The sequence below is a fragment of the Enhydra lutris genome, unplaced genomic scaffold (assembly GCF_002288905.1).
Source record: "Enhydra lutris kenyoni isolate GAN:26980312 unplaced genomic scaffold, ASM228890v2 scaffoldscaffold31, whole genome shotgun sequence".
NCBI classification, from domain to species: Eukaryota; Metazoa; Chordata; class Mammalia; order Carnivora; family Mustelidae; genus Enhydra; species Enhydra lutris.
This window is the reverse complement of record NW_019154115.1, coordinates 21,674,417-21,694,446: the sequence shown is the minus strand read 5'-3', so window position 1 is coordinate 21,694,446 and position 20,030 is coordinate 21,674,417. Positions and strand designations below refer to the sequence as shown.

General features: G+C 48.9%; 1 protein-coding gene across 1 annotated transcript in view; it reads right to left on the bottom strand.

Moving 5' to 3' along the window:
- Positions 1–19,676, bottom strand: part of LOC111153318 (progestin and adipoQ receptor family member 5) — a 57,228-nt gene extending 37,552 nt beyond the window's left edge. The window contains exons 1-2 of the mRNA XM_022512264.1: positions 19,568–19,676; positions 2,650–2,810 (exon numbers count right to left, since the gene is read on the bottom strand). Of these exons, the coding sequence (XP_022367972.1) occupies positions 2,650–2,810; positions 19,568–19,676 (270 nt within the window). The remainder of the gene's footprint in view (positions 1–2,649; positions 2,811–19,567) is intronic.
- Between the last annotated feature and the right edge of the window lie 354 nt (positions 19,677–20,030).

Sequence of the window (20,030 nt, the reverse complement as noted above, 5' to 3'; positions counted from 1 at the left end):
CTTATTTATTGGAGAGAGAAGATGTGAGCAAGAGTATGAGCTGGGGGTTAGGGCAATGCGAAAGGGACAGACAACTCCCTGCTTAGCAGAGAGCCCGACATGGGGCTCCATCCCAGGACCCCAAGATCATGACCTGAGCCAAAGGCACATGTTTAACTGACTGAGCCACCCAAGGGACTCATTCTTACTGTATTTTAATAAGCTCCCAATGATTCTGATGGTGATGATCCAAGTACCCCCTTTGAGAAACCTCGGGCTGGAGAAACCATTTGCCTGTTGAGTTGGTTCCTGGTTCCCCAGTGCCCAAACCCACCTACCCAACAACACACCATCTGGCTATGCTTCCTTTCTTTCATAATAGTCCCGCTGTTCTATTTCATTTTTCTTGGATCTTCACAACAGCCCTGTGAGACTAAATTAACAGATATTATCTCCATTTCACAGATCAGGAAACTGAGGCTCAGAGAGGGTGGGGAAGTGGCCCAGTCCACACAGCTCATTAACATACCAACGAGAGGCTACTCAGGGCCTCTGTATGAAGACTTGATGATGGTAATGCAGCCAGCATTACTGACTGGTCCCCAGGTGCCGGGCACTTCACATGGGCCATCTCATTACCATAACTCCAGGAAGCAGATAGTCCCATCACCCCATTTTACAGGTGCAGAAACTGAGGTCAGAAGATAAAGTATCTTGCCCAATGTCACTCCACAGACTGGGTATCAGAACCCAAAGGCCCACCAAAAGTAAGCTTAGCATTTGTAGGAGGTCTATTCTAAATATTCATGAAAATTATGTATGCATTTTTCTCCTCAATATACTTGGCACCTGTTTTAGCAACAAACATTTCTGTCCCCCTCCCCCAGCAAATCCTCAAGTAAAAGTACCCCCCAGGGAGACAGAGCCCCTGTTTGCTCCATGAACCTTGAGCATGGGGCCCCGAAGCCCAGGAATGGATGTAAGTACCCAAGGAAGGTTTCAAAGCAAATAGTGGATGTGAGGTTCGATGTTGGTTCTCTGCCTCTGACTAGCACCATTTTACGGAAAAGGATACTGTCACCTCCACTGTCTATGGAAAACTGGACAGAAGAGACATGTTCTTTAACACTCTGGGGTTTTCTGGTCCTCGTCTTCAGGATCTCCATGCTTCAGAAGCCCACAAAGTACCCACTGAGACCTTCACTTCCCCTTCACCTCTTTCCTGGGCACCTGCTCTGAATGTGACCTTGCCCAAAACACCCAGAGAGACATCTCAGCAGCACCCAAAACCCTGCCCCCAAAAGGCCCCACACCTGCCCGGTGCTTCCCGGTCTCCAGGCCTTTGCCCACACCAGTCCTTCCACCTACTTGCCTTGGCCCACATCCCACAAGCTACCCATCCTCAACCCATCTTCAAGATCTCTCCTGTCACGGGGCCATCCCTGGGCCCTTCCTCCCCCATGACGGAAGTGGCCTATCCCTCCTCTGGGTCTTTGAGGACACACCCTAACCCACTTTGCAACAGAAGCACACATCCACATTTTAAAACTGCTTAGGGACAGTATTTGTATGGATTATTCTGAGTCTGGCATGGAATGACACCTTGCACACAGCAGGCTGTCAAGAAAACTTTCATGAGTGGATGAATCCAAGAATTCACCCCGTGCTCCCACTAATCGCAGCCATTCGTGGTCTGTGGGTAGAACCCAGCAGAGAATCCCATTAGGAGGAGACACGGCCCTGGGAGCCCGCGGGAGGTGTCCTGCAAGGCCAGCTTCATTTTTAATTTGTCTGTCCCCTGCCATGTCCCTCGTCTCTTCCCACCAGACAGCTCTGCCTCACGTTCTGTCACTCCCCAGTGCCACCCAGCTGCAGCCACCCAGCCTCACAGGCAGTCTGCCCACGCCTCGTCTCCATCACGGGGGCTGAGGGTGCCCGGGTCTTAGGCCTCTGAGGAAAGTTGGAAGTACTTGGCAGTCTGCAGCGTGAAAGGTCTCCCTTCAGTCTGGGACATCCTCCAGCTGAAACTTCCCACCCTGACATTAACACTGGTTCATCTTCAGTCCAAAAGGAAGGGAATGTGAACCGGCACCGAGGGTGTATATGAAATGTCTTCTCCGCCAGGGAAGGGGGGTGGGCCCACGAGCCTTGGCTCCCCTGCCGTGTGGCCCCACCTCAGGCCGATTACAAATGCAGATTGTCAAGGCATCCCAGGAGCCTCAGGGAGGCCGCATGTGAGCTCCCAGGCCCAGGAGTCCATGAGAGGGCCAGGGCTGAGGCCCACGGGACCACCCTCCCGTTCGCCCCAAGCCACACTGGGCCCGAGCCTCCTGCAAGTGGTAAGGACAAGGGCAAAACCACACACCCGAGGCGACTTGGCCCCTGCCTGCTTTCAGGAACCCAAGGGAGGGCCCCAAAGGAAACTTCTACCCAGCCGGATGCCCCTGGCTACTTGTCTTCAGCTTGAATGTGGAATCTCCATAAAGGCTTTGTTTGGGATAAAAGAGAGAAGTCACGGGGAAGGGGTGTCTTGGGATCCCTCCCATTTCCAGCTTCAGTGTAGGTGGGGGAAACGGGAGGCCCGCTGGCCGCAGACAAAGCCAGCACACGCCCCCAACCCCAGGAGGCAAAGACCATGCCCTCACCACCCCCCAGGAACTCGGCACATACCTGGGGCACCTGGTCAATGCTAAACAGCTGGGGCAGCTTCAGGCTAAGCATCTCGAAGCTGGGTTGGGATGGCCGGTGGTGGACAGCTGCTCCCTGTCGCCGGCTCAGAGTTCTGACATGGCCCGGGGTGCGTGTGGCCAGCCGGTGCCAGGGCTGCTTCCCTGCAAGAGGACGGCGTGAAGAAATCCAGTCAGCCCCAGCCCAGCTCCAGCTGGATCAAGACCATCAGATTGTTTAACCACGGAACAAACACTTGCTTGTGACGGCAAAATAATCAGGCTTCCTTAAAAACAGCAGTAGGTCTATCAGACCGCTGAGTCATTTATTCCGAGAGGGCTGGAGGGAGGTCATTCATGCCTGGTAGGGACGATCATGAAACTGCAGAGCTGGAAGAGCCATGGAGGCCACCAGGTCCCCTCATGTCGGACATCAGGGCCCGAGGGGGGGCAGTGACTTCTCTTAGGCTAGGGGACAGCTGAAGCTGCTGGCTTACGGCAGCATCGTGGGCTGCCCCTGGGCCGGCCGCGCGATCCCGAGTCTGTGTCCATTCAGCGGGCAGAGGAGGACAGGGGCCTTGCCCCAGATCACCCAAAGAAAAGCAGCTCTTCCAGAAGGCCAACGGGAGCTTTGTTGCCCTGAGACACACACAAGCAGACAAGCAAATCCGAGGCACTTGTAGGGGACACTGCAACTCCAAGTAACGAGGCTGTTTAAATGCAAGATTAAGACTGCTTAACAGGGGCGCCTGGGTGGCTCAGTGGGTTAGGCCTCTGCCTTCAGCTCGGGTCATGATCCCAGGGTCCTAGGATCGAGCCCTGCATCGGCCTCTCTGCTCAGCGGGGAGCCTGCTTCCTCCTCTCTCTCTCTGCCTACTTGTGGTCTCTATCTGTTAAATAAATAAAATCTTTAAAAAAAAAAAAAAAAAAAGACTGCTTAACAGCTGTGAGTAATGTGAGCTAGAGGGGCCTGAAGCCCTCAGGACGGCCTGAGAAATAGAAACATGCAAGCTGGGTTTAGCAAAGAAAGAGCAGTGCTAGGAATTTACCCTGGTTAACGCCTCCCCCTGCCCCCCACAGCTCCCATCATTGCTAAGCCAAGATCTGCCCCATCCTTAGAGCTCCCCCAGAGGAATTCTGTCCCTGCCTCAGAAGGTCCAGAAACCCTGCCTGTGCCTCTCATGTGACACCAACCTCCTCCGCCTATGAGCAAAGCTACCTGCCCAAGTGCTTGGAGAGGACACTCCTGGGATGGCTGGAAACTCGGGGTGTCTGCCTGGCTCACGCTGGGCCTTCAGTGAAATGCTTAACACCATTCATTAAAGCAACGGCGCTCGTCCTCTGAACTTAAAGTGTGGTTTTCGTTTTGTGGTTTGTTTACACTTTTGCTGCTTATTATAGTCTTTATGTTCTATGTGTTATTATCTAGAACTCTGGGGCACCTGGGTGGCTCAGTCAGTTAAGCGTCTGCCTTCGGCTCAGGTCATGATCCCAGGGTCCAGAAATCGAGACCAGCATTGGGCTCCCAGCTCAGCAGGGAGTCTGCTTTTCCCTCTGTCTTCTCCCCTCTGCTCATGCTCTTTCTCGCTCTCTCTCTCTCTCAAATAAATAAAATCTTAAAAAAAAAATAGAACTCTGTAACAAAATGCAATATATTTATGTTTCATTGCCATAAATTTGCTTCTTTCTTAAAAACGCTGATGTATTATTCACAAGTCCAAAGGGGGAAACGATCCAAGTGTCCACCAGCAGATGAATGGGTAGACAAAATAACAAAATACAGTCTAGGCACATAATGGAATATTATTCGGTCTTAAAAAGGAATGATGCTGTGATCGGCGCTTCAACATCAATGAAACTTGAAAACGTTATGCTGAGGGAAATAAGCCAGTCACAAAAGAACAAATGGTATAGGATTCCACTTACCCAAGGTACCTAGAGTAGGCAAATTCACACAGACAAAAAGTAGATTAGAGGCTGGATTGGTGGAGGAACGGGGCATTGTTGTTTCATGGGTACTGAATTTCTGTCTGGGATGACAGAAAGTTCTGGAAACGGGTGGTGGTGATGGTTGCACAGCGTTCTGACTGTGATGTCCCTGAATTAGACACTTAAAAATCGTTACACAATTTCACATTGTGCATATTTTACCACTATAAAAAGTGTGTAATATTTCCAAGCTACAGAATAATGAAGAAAATAATTTTTTTTTAAGATTTTTATTTATTTATTTGTCAGAGAGATAGAGCAGAGGCAGGCAGAGTGGCAGGCAGAGGCAGAGGGAGAAGTAGCTCCCTGCGGAGCAAGGAGCCCAATGTGGGACTCGATCCCAGGATCATGACCTGAGCCGAAGGCAGCCGCTTAACTGACTGAACCACCCAGGCATCCCGAAAATAAATAATTTTTTAAGAAAATAATTTTTTTAAAAGATTTTATTTATTTACTTGACAAAGATCACAGGTAGGCAGAGAGGCAGAGAGAGAGAGAGAGGGAAGCTGACTGGCCGCTGTGCAGAAAGCCCGATGCGGGGCTTGATTTCAGGACCCTGAGATCATGAGCTGAGCCCAAGGCAGAGGCTTAACCCACTGAGCCACCCAGGCGCCCAAGAAAATAATTTTTTTAAAGCGCACTTTACCTAAGTTAAAGAAAATAAAAGTTAATACTTTGCAAACAACATCGATGTGAGTGGGCCATAGTCCACCTTCGTTCTCTCAGTTTTGCAGGCCTAATTACCAAGACTCCCAAACTCTCTGAAGCACCATGATCTCACCCAGTGGCAGGACACAAGGTGGAGGTCTGGTACTGGGGGGGACCTCAGGCACACCAGGAAATCCTCCGGTAATGGGACCAAGGCTGGTCTCCACACACCTTGCCCACCTCGAGTAGCCTCAATGTCATGGGAAAGACAAAGAAAAGGAACGGTCCCCTTCTCTCCCAGCACATACCATCCCAATACAATGACCAGCCTAAACTGCAAACATAAGGGGTAATGACAATAGCAGAGGAGTCCCCAACTTCTTCATTCAGCCACTGTTTACCACGTTTATCACGTGACAGGTATGGGTAAGTCTAAGTGTGTAATTGAGGATTCTCCATGGGCTGCTGTGGCTTGAAGGACACGGTGAGAATTAAACAGATACAAAAATTGTATGGGTTTGGTGCACCTGGGTGGTACCATTGGTTAAGTGGCCGGCTCTTGGTTTTGGCTCAGGTCATGATCTCCGGGTCCTAGGATCAAGCTTCATGTCAGTCTCCACGTTCAGCAGGGAGTCTGCTCAAGGAATCTCTCTCTCCCTCTGCTCCTCCCCCTGCTCATACTCTCTCTCTCTCTCTCTCTCTCTCAAATAAACAAATAAAGCTTTAAAAAAATTGTATCGCTTTGTGACACATAGAATGGACGGAAGTAGGCAGCCTCCATACCATTCTCTTCTTTCACTGCACAGGAAAAAAAAGAGGAATAAGACAGTCACTGTCCCCAACAAATGTATAAAGAGATGAGACACCCAACTAGCTAGCACAAGTCACCCTGAGAAGGAGGGAAACTTTCATCTACCACACCAACCCCATCCTTCTCACCTTGCTTCCTGGCCCATCTCATTCACCCCCACTGTGGCCATCTCAGGAGGCAAGGCAGGGCAGGGCAGGGCCTGGGTGCTGGATTCAAGCCACTTGCATTCAAAGACCAGTGCAACCCGTGCAACCCTGGGCAAGGAACGTTAACGCCTGTGCCTCGGTTACCCTAAGGGTAAAATGGAAACAACGGTAGTACTTTTTTCATGGGGGTGTCATGATGATGAAACGCCAGAACCCATTTAAAGGGCCTGGCGTAAAGTAAGGGTCCAACAAACACTTGCTATTAGTACTAATTTTCAGAGAGGAAGATTCAATTTCTATTCTACAGGCAAGAAAATGGAAGCGTGGAAAAGCTATGGGGTTTGCCCAAGATCACACAGTGAATGGCTGCTAGAAAACTAGGATTTGATTTCTGGTTTCGTAAGTTCCTTTTCAGTAGAGAAGGGACTCTGAATAAAGGTTACGAAGAGCTAGCATAGAGCACTAGGTCTTAATTTCCCTTTGCTGCTGAGAGAAGGACCATGCAGAATGTTTACGATGATGTTTATAACCCAGAGGTTAAAGGATGGCCATCCTTGTCTGTTAATCAGGTTGAGACAAACACTTGGGTAAGACTTGACCTTGGGTCTTACAAAAGCTCGAGATTTCTTGTGTCCTGTCTTTGTACCAAGGAAGCAGGAACTCTTCCATTAAACCCACTGTTAGGTTGCATCTGAAATGTAAACCTTTCTGTCGAAATCATGAAACAACCTGGCTTATGATTCATACGTTATATCCCTTCTTAATCACGGCAGATGTAACTGAACATCAATGAACTCACTGGTGTTTTTTGTTCCCATCACACGCCAAGCTCTTAATTTCACCAACACTATAAAACCAGAGTGTAATTTCCAGTATTTCAAACAGCAGCTTGGTTTGCTGTCTCTGTCTGCAGAGGCCTAGAAACAAGAGTGAATAAGACAAAAGGGCTTCAGACATTTCCCATTAGAGACACAATGTGACGCTTGGCTAAGATTTCAACGGTACATCGGTGTTCCATGTGAGATTCATTTAAATGAGGGTCCCACAGCTTAAATATATGTTTTAGAACAGCTAAAAGAAAGGGAAATGGGCTACAACATATTCTCCAAGACCTGCCAAGTTCTCCTGAAGTAGCCCTAAACAACGCTTAAAAAAAAAAAAAAAAGGCCAAATCATCACAACAAAATCACCATCAAATTTCCAACTAGTCCTCTCAGATTTCTCAGATTTAAGACCAAACAAAATTAATACAAGGTGAAACTTGCCTTACCACCTCACCCGTCTCAGGCTAGCATTCCATCCTTATTCCTGGAGATCCCTCCCCTGCTAGAAATTTCATCCGATACACTGGATCCCAGGCCCTGAGGACTTGGCTAGCAAACCCTGTAACCTCCCAAATATACCTACATATAAAGTTGCTGAATATAAGTTGATGGGCTATTTTCCCAATGAGAAGGTCTGAAAAAAATGTATAACTTCTGGGATGCAGATGAACTAGTACACAATCTCTCTCTCTGCAACATTAACTTATTAATGTGGCTAGACATATTAGAATCCCTTACTATACCCAACAAATTAATTTTAAAATATTGCTTTTTCCACTGACATCTCACAGAAATAAGTGTATTCACCATCTTCACAAGCATCTTCGATAACAATATCTTCATAACTATAGCCACGTTCTAGAATTACTAACATAGTTTAAGTGAAAAATAGTCTCATTTCCATATGAGTTATATGAGGTCTGTGCTTTTTTTTTTTTGAGAGAGAGGACACGTGGTGCAGGGGAGGAGCAGAGAGAGGGAGAGAGAGAATCTTCAGCAGGCTCCGGGTCCAGCACTGAGCCCGACGTGGGGCTCCATCTCACAACCCTGAGATCACCACCAGAGATCGTGATCAAAGCTGAGATCAAGAAATCAAGGACCCTTCACCAACTGAGTCACCCAGGCGTCCCTGAGGTCTAGAGAAGCTGTTTTTAATGCCGCTGTTACACAATGTACCCTGAGTCGGAAGTATTCATTTGCTATTATTATAATGCCGTGGTTTGCTTTCAAACACTTCACACAGATAGCGTGATATGAAATGGTTAGGTTTAACCCACACCCCTGGGGTGGTGGTTAATTAGCATTTGAAAGACGAAGCAGAAAATCATACTCCAGAGGCCACACCTTTGGTTCAGCGGGGGTTATTTCTGACCCACACCAAAATGTTTGCGAATTAGCGCAATGGGTGCTGTTTAACTGGCGAAATGAGTGGAATAGAAGATATGGGAGCTGATGAGAAGGATCGTCCAGGCGCCCATCCTCTTGCATGAGCAGGGACAGTGAATGGATGCCCCAGGGTGACTCCCCCCTGAATAAGCCCAGGTAAGCCCTGTAGAGAGGATTCAGGAGCCTAAAGCCAAGAAGTCCAGCTGCCCCAGGTCCCCAGATAAATGTTGTATCAACTTTGCACGTGCTTACAGAAAAGGTGTGCAAAAGCGTTAAAGAGGGTAGTGCTAGGACTTCACCTGCCCACAGAACAGGCCATCCTCCTGCTTTGGCACCTGCTGAAAAATATGTGGATGGCAGGGGAACTCAGCCTGAGACTCTCACTGTGCTGTGCCCATGCTGTCTGGCCGTGAGGGTTTAGGGGTCCCCTTGCTCTCAATTACCTCTAAACACTGATGCACTTCCAGACACTCTCAGCTGGAAGTCACACCACTGTTTCGTGTACCAGGGAAAGAAGTGCTGCACATTATAATCAGGAGATGAAGGCACCCTCTGGAAATGAATCCTGATTTCAGAACTCATAAAACACCACCACCATAGGAATTGATGAAACACAGAGACTGGAAGTGAGCGATCGGCTTGGGTCAGTTCGCCATGGCTACTCCTTCCATCTTCCTACTCTGCTCTTGAAAGGGATCATTAGGGTCTCCTTTATAACAAAACCAGCTCTTACAATCAGAGGCCACATCCCCGGAATAAATCTCAATCTGGGTTACACTTTCTGCCCAAGTCTCCATCTGTATAACATTTTCTCTCTCTTTCAATTGCTTGTGTGTGTCAGGTGCCTTCTGGAAGGATCCCAAACAAGCATGGATGGGGAGAGTTTCGGGTTACAGTGTCTCCCCCAAAATGCCCATACAGCCAACCAATTGTTCAAAATAAAGGAATGCAGTGGGCCCCAAATGTGAAAAACTCTGGATGGGCCCAACTATTATGCTACTTCCTCTTTTCTGGAAAAAAAAAAAGAAAGAAATTAGGCTGGAAAACAAAAAACTCATAGTCAGGCATATGTAGCAAAAACAAAGAAGGCTGTTTGGTAGGGAATTTTTCCCATGCTTGCTTTAGAAAACTAGAAACATGAGATCAGGAAGCTGCTGAGAGGTCTCTAATTCAAGTTACCACCAGACGCATGAATGTCATCAATGGCATTTCAGAACAGAAGTTGTACATTTGACCCAAAGAAGCAACGTTCAGAGGGAGTTCAGGTTTCACGAAGAGACGGTGGGGAGGACCAGAGAGAAGACAGGTGGCCCCTTTCTGGCCATACTGCCTGGCCAGCCCACCTCTGATTCCCTCCTTCCCCCCGGGCTCCTGTCTAGATCTCCTTTATGTTAACCCGAAAACAGCACAGAGCCCAGGAGGCAACCAGGGCAGAGTTTCCCTCCCATCACTGGCCAAAAGGCCCCTCCCAGAGGACCACTAAATGGTCCTCGCCACCACAGAGAGTTGAATGTTTACTAGGGAAGCTGGGGAATAGGGGTGGACAGAATCTAAGAGCAGCCCCAAGCTGCCTGCAGACTCCTGCTTTACCTTAAATATGCATATGAAAATTAAAATTTTTGTGCATCAAAGGGTACTATCAAGAGCGTGAAAAATGATGGGAAACCATATACCCGATGAGATTCATATCCAGAATATATAAAGAACTCCTACAACTCAACAACGACAATAACCCAATTAAAAAAATGGGTAAAGGACTTAAATAGACATTTCTCCAAAGAACACAAAAACAGGACCAACAAGCACATAAAAGTGTGTGGTTCAGCAGCACTAGTCATTAGGGAAACATAAGTCAAAACTACAGTGAGATACCAGTTCATACCATTAGGATGGCTGTCAAAAAAAAAAAAAAAAAAAAAAGGAACTAGTGTAGATGAGGATGGAGAAAAACTGGAACCTTAACTCATCGCTGGGAGGAATGTAAGATGGTGCAAACACTCTGGAAAACAGTATGGCGGTCCCTCAAAAAATTACCCAGAGAATTACTGTAGGATCCAGAAATTCCACTTCTGGGGACATACCTAAAGGAATTAAAAGCAGACACCAAACATATATCTGTACACCCATGTTCAGAGCAGCAGTATTCACAATAGGTGAAAGGCGGAAGTGACCCCAGTGTCCATCAGCAGATGACCAAGCACGATGTGGTCTGTACATGTGATGGGATGTTACTCAGCCTTCAAAAGGAATAGAATTCTGACACAGGCGACCACATGGATGGATCTGGAAAACATCATGCTAAGTGAATGAGCTAGACAAAAAAGGACAAACACTGTAGGATTCCACTTATCAGAGGTAAGGGATAGGCAAATTTATAGACAGAAAATAGAACAGAAGTTGCCAGGGGCTGGCGAGATGGGGAAATGGGAAGTTGCTGTTTAATGGGTGATGATGAAAATATTCTGGAAATGGACAGTGATGATGTTTGTACAACACTGCGACTATAAGTAATGTCACTGAACTTAGCACTTCAAAATAGTTGAAATGGTGGGCACCTGGGGGGCTCAGCCGGTTAAGTGTCCGACTCTTGATGTCAGCTCAGGTCTTGATCTCAGGTTCATGAGTTCAAGCCCTGTGTGGAGCCTACTTTATTTATTTATTTTTAAAAGATTTTATTTACTTATTTGACAGAGATCACAAGTAGGCAGAGAGGCAGACAGAGAGAGAGAGGAGGAAGCAGGCCTCTGCTGAGCAGAGAGCCCGATGCGGGTCTCGATCCCAGGACCCTGAGATCATGACCTGAGCCGAAGGCAGAGGCTTTAACCCAATAAGCCACCCAGGCGTCCCTGGAGCCTACTTTAAAAAAAAAAAAAAAGAAAAAAAAAGTTAAGGGACGCCTGGGTGGTTTAGTCACTCAAGCATCTGCCTTCAGCTCCGGTCATGATCCTAGGATCCCGGGATTGAGCCCCGTACTGGCCTCCTCACTCAGCAGGGAGTCTGCTTCTCCCTCTGCCTCCACTCCCCCTGCTTGGGTGATTTCCCTCTCTCTCTGTCTGCCAAACAAATAAAATATTAAAAAAAAAAAAAAAAAAAACAGCAAACATTTCTCACCCATAGTTCCAGAGGCTGGAAGTCCAAGAATGGGGGGGGGGGTTGCAGCATGGTCGGGTTGTGGTGAAGGCCCTGTTCTGATCGCAGATTGCACACTCACTGCCCTGTCCTCACAGCAGGAAGGGCAATGGATCCATCTCGGGCCTCTTTCCTAAGGGCATGAATCCCACTCACGAGGGCCCCAGGCTTCCCTCCCTTTCCTCTGGAGACTTTTGCTCACTCCTGCTACAGATTCCAGCATCCGGCCACCCGCAGCTGTGTGTCCCCTCAGCTCTCCCCCTTGCAGAGCTATACTTGCTGGGATACCTCCTCTTCTCTCCCGGCAGCCGCTGAAACGTGAGGTTGACCAGCTCTCTGTCACCTGCCACATGCTTGCTCTCTCCCTGTTGTCAGTTGCACTCAAATCAGTTTCCCTGGGAGCCCCAGACCCAGCCCGCATCCAAGCACACAGTGAATCCCAAAGCCCTCAAGGCCTGTCCTAGGCACCGGGGGATGCAGACTGCCAGGCTTCTGGACTTCTCGGAGTGCCTCAAGGAGATCCCCGTCTGCTAGAGAAGAGAGAGACGACAGCACACTGCCCCTGTGCGGGGACAGGAAGCTCCCGAGTCCAGAGAGGTGAGAAGAGCTGAACCCAGGGCAGGGAAGAGAAAATGAATGGGAGGGTAGTCATGGGATGGATGGGTACGGAAAGCAGAGGCTCTGGGCTTCCAAACTGTTTCAAAAATAAGAGGCGAGAAAAAAATAAACCGCTAGTACAGTATCATAGAGGTCGGTACATGACATCATACGCTGGGGAACCCTGATGTAACCACCCGCATCAGTCAATAACGTATCAGTGTTGGTCATCACTTGTATCCAATGTACCATGGCAGTGGAAGCTGTTAATAATAGGGGAAGGGGCTGGGCCAGAAGGGGGCATTGGGAACTCTACTTCCAGCACCATTTTTCTAAAAACCTAACACAGCTGTAAAAAGAAGAAAGTCTATTAAGAAAAGGTAACCCGACATAAAAAAATCAAGGGACCTCATAGAAAAACCTGGACTCCAGTTTGTCTTGACAAATCTGAAGGTCAAGTTCACATACAGCTGCAACTTGCTATTTCTTCTTTCCAGGTAAATGGGGTAAGCGCAGTCAGGTTCATAGTAGACGGCCCCCCCCACAACCCCGCCAATGCCTGCCAAACTTGGCCCTGAGCTCTGTGTTTTGGGCTCTGGTGATCGAAGTCAGGTATCTGATGACAGAGAGAGAGAGACAGCCAGAGTCTCAGAGTGCCATGTCCCACAGGCTGGGAAATAGTGACACCCATGAAGGAAGGGAGTAAGACCAAAGCAGTTTTCGGTTGAGTCTGATGTGCATAGATTTGCAGTTTAAAAATATGTGACCAGGGGCGCCTGGGTGGCTCAGTGGGTTAAAGCCTCTGCCTTCGGCTCAGGTCATGATCCCAGGGTCCTGGGATCGAGCCCCGCATCGGGCTCTCTGCTCAGCAGGGAGCCTGCTTCCTCCTCTCTGCCTGCCTCTCTGCCTGCTTGTGATCTCTGTCTGTCAAATTAAAAAAAAAAAAAAAATATGTGACCATATCTTGAAGGAGCGAGCAAGGGTACAGATCAACTTAGGAGGCAAAGAGAGGTGACTTTCAAAGGTCCTCCAGAGGGAGAAGAGCAGACAGAAGATCCAAGGGATAAGAAAAACTCAAGTTCATGGTTCTGATGGAATAAAATTGACAGAGTTGGGGGTTGGGGGGCAGCAGGAACAATGATCTAGAGGATTTGCCCAGTATCTCGGTTTCCCTGGTAGGGCAAGGTTAGGAACTGTGAGAGAAAGGGGTGAGCCAGTCTGGAGGAGGGTGGAGGCTGGGGGCCGGTGTTGAGGGGCAACATTGGGGAAGCAGCCAGGTGAGAGGCAGGGAAGCTGGGAGCAGCTGCTGGTAGACAGGGTGCTCATCCAACATGCCTGGGTCAAAGTCATCCCTCTGCTCCCCCTGGGGAGAGCTGCCTGGGGGGGCAAGGAGCAGCAATGGAAAGTGGACAGGACTATGCTTGGTCATTTACTCATTCATTCAGCACCCACTTCCTGAACACCCACTATGTGTCTGACACCACACAGGACACAGGGGAGGACCCCTTCATCCCTTAAGAGCTCACATTCTAGTGCAGGAGATCAACACTGACATGTGACACAAAACACATCTGATGGTTGGAACCATCAGCTGTTTCTGGGGGGAACAGAGAGGAGGGGCATCACACCAGGGAGTCAGGAAAGACTTCTTGAAGACATAAAGCTTGAGCTAAGTGTTGAAGAATAAGCAGGAGTGCAGCAGCCATGGAGGACAGAGACCGCTCTAAACTGAGGGTACAGCAGGAGCCAATGTGCGGAGGTGGGCAGAGTACACATTTGGGGAGCTGTCCACAGTTCAGCGTGGGGTGGTGGAGGGGAAGGAGCGGCTAGTGCCCAGCACGGGGTCTGGAGAAGAGCCCCCGTGAAGGCTTGGGGTGCACCATCTGAAGACAGTGGGAATGAATGCACTAGAGGGTGGGAGTCAGGACCAGAGGGCTCAGGGATGCTGATGGGGGGAGAGGCTGGCAGCCCAAGGGACGGTAAGGAGAATTCTGAGCGGTGGATGCCAGAAAATTTCAAATCCTGGCTCCATCATTTCCTGGGTGCCCTTGGACCGATTGCCTAATCTCTTCAACTTGCATTTTCTTATCAGTTAAATGAGAATAATGAAAGTTATCAATGACTCTTGCGAGGATGAAAAAACCATAGTAACTACCAGATAACAAGCACTCAATAAAAAGTGACTATTAATACTACCGTACCCTAGCCTGTCCCAGTACTGCATTAACACACCCTCATGCTCCTTCTGCCCTGGGTTTAGAGTTTTGCTTGAAACTAGACTGTTACCTTTCAGGCTCTGACCCACCTCCCTGGCTGGAGGTGTAGCTAATGGGCGCTCCACGGCGGGGAGAGGTTGCCATGGTGACCTCCCAGCTTGGCTTTAGGACCTGGGAATGAACCAAGCCCTTCCTTTGTTCCAGGGATCCTGGCTATTCTAGATATTTACTGCTCGGTGATTATTGCACATCTGAAAAAGCTGAATGATACTCTTTAGCACATTGTGAAAAGCTGGAAACAATCCAAATTTCTGGCATTAGCGAACTGGCCCGGTAAGTTACGGTCAAGCCATGCAAAATTGCATGGCGCGGCTATTAAAAATGTTACAGATCTGTGGTTACTGACAGGAAACAGTGTCATGACATGTTGTTAAATGAAAAAAGCAGGTTATGGGGCCGCATAAATCTTGTAACACAGGCCACATAAAACTGTGTTACATTTAACTGCTTGTGTTTATGTACGGAAAAGTGTTTGGAAGGATGTTCCCCAAAGTGCTCAAGGTGGCTCCCTCTAGGCGGCAGTGGTCAGCCCTAGAGATGTGCTCTACTCCCTTCCTCCTCTTCTATGACACTGGAGTTTGCCCACAATGAGCATGTGTCATTTGTTTTTTTTCACCAAAGCAAAAGTGCTGTTAAAAGGTAATAAGGGAACCCTTGGCGAGTCTTGGAGAAATTAGCTTTGTGAGCCAATCTGCAGGTTGACCAGCCTTTCCTATTATACCCACCACCTAAGAATCTCGAATCTGAGCCTTCCTCCCTGTGCCCCATCCTGACTGCTGGCCCAGGGGCAACCCTGGCCTTCAAGTCCCCCATTCAGGGTAAGTGGTACACAGTTGCATAAAGCCAAACAGCTCGCCCATTTTGGAAAAGCCACCCTACTTCCCCCAGCTGCAGCTTAAGGGGGCTCCCTCTGCCATGACCATGGTGAAGGTGGAGCTGGACAAGAGCGCCCTGCACTGGGAGCTCCAGGAGGTCATCAGTCAGTGGTCACATAGTGAGCACCTTGTGAATGCCCTGCTCCAGGCCAGCCCTGGAAAGCCATGGGTTGAAGAGAGACATCAGCCTGCCCCCCGCATGCGAGGCTCCCGGTCTAGTGGAGGGCTCCAGGAAGGGCTTGCAAATCCAATAACTCTTCATAGTTTTGACAAGGCTCTGCTCTCCCGACTCATGGTCCAAATTTTACGTTCCTATGACAAAGTCATAGGGTCTCCTCTGGAGGCCCTAGAAGACCCCGCTCTTTAGCATATCCTCAAGACCTCCACAGCCCACCCAGCCTCAACATCACCTGCCACCAGTCTTGCCACATGCCCCACACCCCATCACACCCCATCACTCTTCTCTGTCCTTGAATGCTCCATGTTTTTGCACTTGCTGCTTACTAGGAGAGGGACATCTCTCCTTCCACTTTCTCTTCTTAACAAAATTCTATGCATTCTTTTTTCTTTTTTCAAAGACACTATTTGAGAGAGAGAGAGGAAAGAGAGTGCATAAGTAGGGTGGAGAGGGAGAAGCAGGTCCTCCACTGAGTAGGAAGCCTGACATGGGGCTCAATCCCAGGACCCTAGGATCATGTCCCGGAGCTTAACACAGAAGTTTAACTGACTAAGGCACCCAGGTGCCCTGAAATTCTACCCATTCTTCAAAACTAAACTCAAGCATCATTTGCAAGAGTCTCTATTGTCCTATTTGCAAATTTCACAGTGAAATGCCCTGGCTCCCCACTGGCAAGACTGGCCAAGTCTGCCTGGTTCACTGCTGTGTCCACTGTGCCCAGGCTGGGACCGGGCGCGGTATCGCTGTTGCTTGAATGCATAATTTTTTTTTAAGATTTTATTTATTTATTTGATAGAGATCGCAAGTAGGCAGAGAGGCAGGCAGAGAGAGAGGGAGAAGCAGACTCCGCTGAGCAGAGAGCCCGATGTGGGGCTCGATCCCAGGACCCTGGGATCATGGCCCCAGCCAAAGGCAGAGGCTTTAACCCACTGAGCCACCCAGGTGCCCCTTGAATGCATAATTTGCTGAACAACTAAATGACTTCCATTGCCCACTACACGCTGAACCCCAAAAGCAGGGTCTGGCCCATTTGTCTAGAACCTTCTGCCCAGTGGTTGCCAGGCTTTATTCATAAACCTTACACCTCGGTGCCAAAATGGTGTATTTTCCCTTGGTCCAAAATGTTTATTTGCGAATTTTTAAGGTCTGAAATCTCATACCAACTGTAAAAAAAAAAAAAAAAAAAAAAAAAGCACAAGACAACTGAAGAAATCTGAACGCCGGATATTTTATGACTGAGAAATGATCAATTCTTAAGGTGCAATCATAGAACCACAGCTGTGTTTTTTAAAGAGCCCTATTCACTGAGAAGAACTGTGAAGGAATTACAGATGAAATGATATGATGTCTTAGATCAGCTTCGACAGAATCCAGCTGGGAGCAGGGGTGGTGGGTCAGGGTGGAAGGAAGATTGGCCACAAGATGGTCACTGTTGAGGTCAGGCATGGAATTTCTGCAAATGTCTCAATTTTTGTATATGTTTTAAAAAGGAGATAATCACATTAAAAAAAAAAAAAAAAAAAACCCAAGACAAAACAAAACAAATCCAAAACCTTTGAAATGTGAACTACATCTCAACTCCTCCTCAGACAGTGCATGGTGGCAGACAAAGCAAAATTCTGTTGCTAGAATGATCATTACTCTATTCGCCGACTTTCCTAACACGTGGAATATCAACACAACAGTTCCAAAACTGATACAGGAAATGCTGCATCAGACTCTCCATCTGAACAAGATAAAACCAAAGAACTTGAGGACAAACCGGAAATGCTTCAGGAAGGAGAGCAATGGCTCCTTTCAAATAAAAGACAGCAGTCCCTGAAAAAAAACCAAAAGGCCGTGTCAGTGGAAAATATTCGACGATATCTGACAAATCTCTCTTCTCACCATTCTCCGGCTAGGGGAGAGCCAGCAAAAGCTTTTTTTCAAAAGTCTGATAGGAAAAAAACATGCTTGAGATACAATGGTACCACCAACGTACTTTGTGTAGATTTTAGCGGTTTTATTGCATCATTTTTGTCTATCTGTGAGTTTAGACTAGAGCTGTAATGTCTATTTTTACCTATTTTACATTGATGTATTTTTGATTATTAAATATTTGGTTTTATGGACTTAAATTTTTAAAAAATATTTATTTATTTATTTGACGGGGGGTGGAGAGGGGCAGAGGGCGAGAATCTTAAGCAGGCTTCCCACCCAGCAAGAGCCCTACATAGGGGTCAATCTCAACAACCCTGAAATCATGACCTGAGCTGAAACCAAGAGTCACACACTCAACTGACTGAGCCACCCAGGCACCCCCTGACTTAAATTTTTAAATACGCTTTCACAAAATGTATAAAATACAGATAATGTAAAATAATATTTCAATATTTGGGATATACAGAATAAGAGGGCCCGGCTCTTTTACTCCCATATAACTATCTCCATGCAAGAGCTGGCCTGATGGGTTCTGGGAATGCAGCCTAGTGGTCCTCAACTTGGGATGCACCTTAGAACTACCTAGAAAGCTCTCAAACATAGTACTTGGTGGGGCCCACCACAGCTCAATTAAGGTAAGCTCTCCAAAGGTCAGGGAGAGCCGGTGAAGCCCAGTGACCTACAGCATAGCCAGAGTTGAGACCGCTGACATTCTAGTCCAAGGGGAGAACAGAGCCCACCCAGAGCTGGTCTGGCACTGAGCTCTGCAGGGTGAAGACTGGGGTGTCCACACCTCGCAATTCGCTGGCCTCCGGGGCAGGTGTACAGGGGGGTTCATCCCCCAAGGCTGGGAAAGTGTGAGTTCCTGCCAGGTCGATGGAAGGTGAATGTGGGTCCTGACCGTTAGGGTCAAAAGTCAGGCTGCTGGAGAACTCAAGATCCCATCTTCACCCGCTTCCCAAGCCTCTAATCTGATCAGAAACTGAAAGTCTGAGATAAGGCTGTCAGCCTACAAGAAAGCCCAGAGCAAAGGAGGAAGGAAAGGAGGGGGACTTGGGGAGGACGAGGCACCCAGCACCTTCCCATCTCCTGGGGAGGCAGGTCTGGAACCCTGGAGGAGATCATGCAGCCCATAAGGTCAGAACCAAGATCCCTCAAAGGGTTCTTCTGGGAGGGGGGTTTCTGCTCACACCACAGAGGCACTGACACCCAGGGAGGAAGGCCCGCTCCATGGGCACTGAGCTCCCCACCTGGAAAATATCCAGGTGGGTTCTGGGGCACCTACCCTGGGGAGGAAGGTGAAGTTACAGGTCGAGACAGGGGCCTGGAAAACCTCTTCTCATATCAAGTCCCAAACTCAACTGTGCATCCAAAGACCCAGAGGTGAAGGCTGGAAACGCAGACCAGACTAGGTGAACCCACCTCAGGCTCTCGCAGTCGGAATCCTCAGGGTGGGGGCCCCCCAGAGACCTGGCTGGTTATCAAGCTCCAATGCTGAATCTCACGCAAGGCCCAGTCCTGGGACCACTGCCCTGAGCTTCTGGGACTGTCCACTTCCACACGGCTTAGGTCCACTCAGGACACAAGACACTCGGAGCCAACAGTGAGAGAAAGAACGAGGAGCTGGGGACCAGGGCTGGGAGGAAAAGGTGGAAAGCGTGTGCTCAGAGGGAAGAGAGGCCGAATGAGAGAGGGTCCAGGGATGGGCCCCAAAGGAGGCAAATTTTAGATTCGGTTCCACATCCCCTCAGGGAGCAGGTGCCCATGACTCGGGCCTTGCTGAGTTCGATGGTCAGAAATCATGGCGGCCCTCAAAGAGATCCCTTCTTTCTGAGGAGACAGACACCATAATCAACTGTGAGGGATCACTAGGAAGGAAGGAGACAGACTTCTCTGAGAGGCCCCCAGCCTCCCAGACACACTCGCTTGGTGTTTCACAGGTGCCTCAAAGGCCACATAGCCACACGGGAATCATCATCTGTCCTCCTAATCACACCTCTACACATGGCTCTCTCTGCTTCCAGACGCCCTACTCTCAGACTTTGTCTGCCTGGAAAATTCTATCTCCCCCTTCAGTGTCCGTCCACCCAAGCCCCTCACCTCCCATCTGGCTCCGGGAGTCCTCTGGAGCCCCTTGTCATACCTCGGCCTGCACGGGAGTTTCCAGAGCAGCGTGTGTGTCCCCCTCCTGGACGGCAGGGTCCTGCCATGCTCACGGTTGAGTCCCAGGAACCACGCACAGTGCCTGACATGCTAGGGAGAGCTCAGAAGGAAACCTGCCCAGCTGTGCAGGGGAGTTCAGAGAAGGGGCCCAGAGCAAGGATGTTGGGTCGTCAGAGAAGGCTCCCAGAGGAAGTAAAGCTTGAGAGGGGAAGGGCTGGCTTTGGCAGAGGAGAGAAGGGTGCCCCCAGGGAGGGGGACCGCACAGGAAAGGCCGGGGTGAGAAAGTGGGCCGGCATGCTGGTGGTGCGAGATAAGAGCTGGAGAACAGGAAGGTACAAGAGCACTGAGGGGCACGAGGAGCAGGCCCAGACCCTGGGTGCAGCCCCCCTCCAGGCCCAATAGTTCAAAGCCACCTCCCTCCCTGACTTCCTCCTCAGATGATT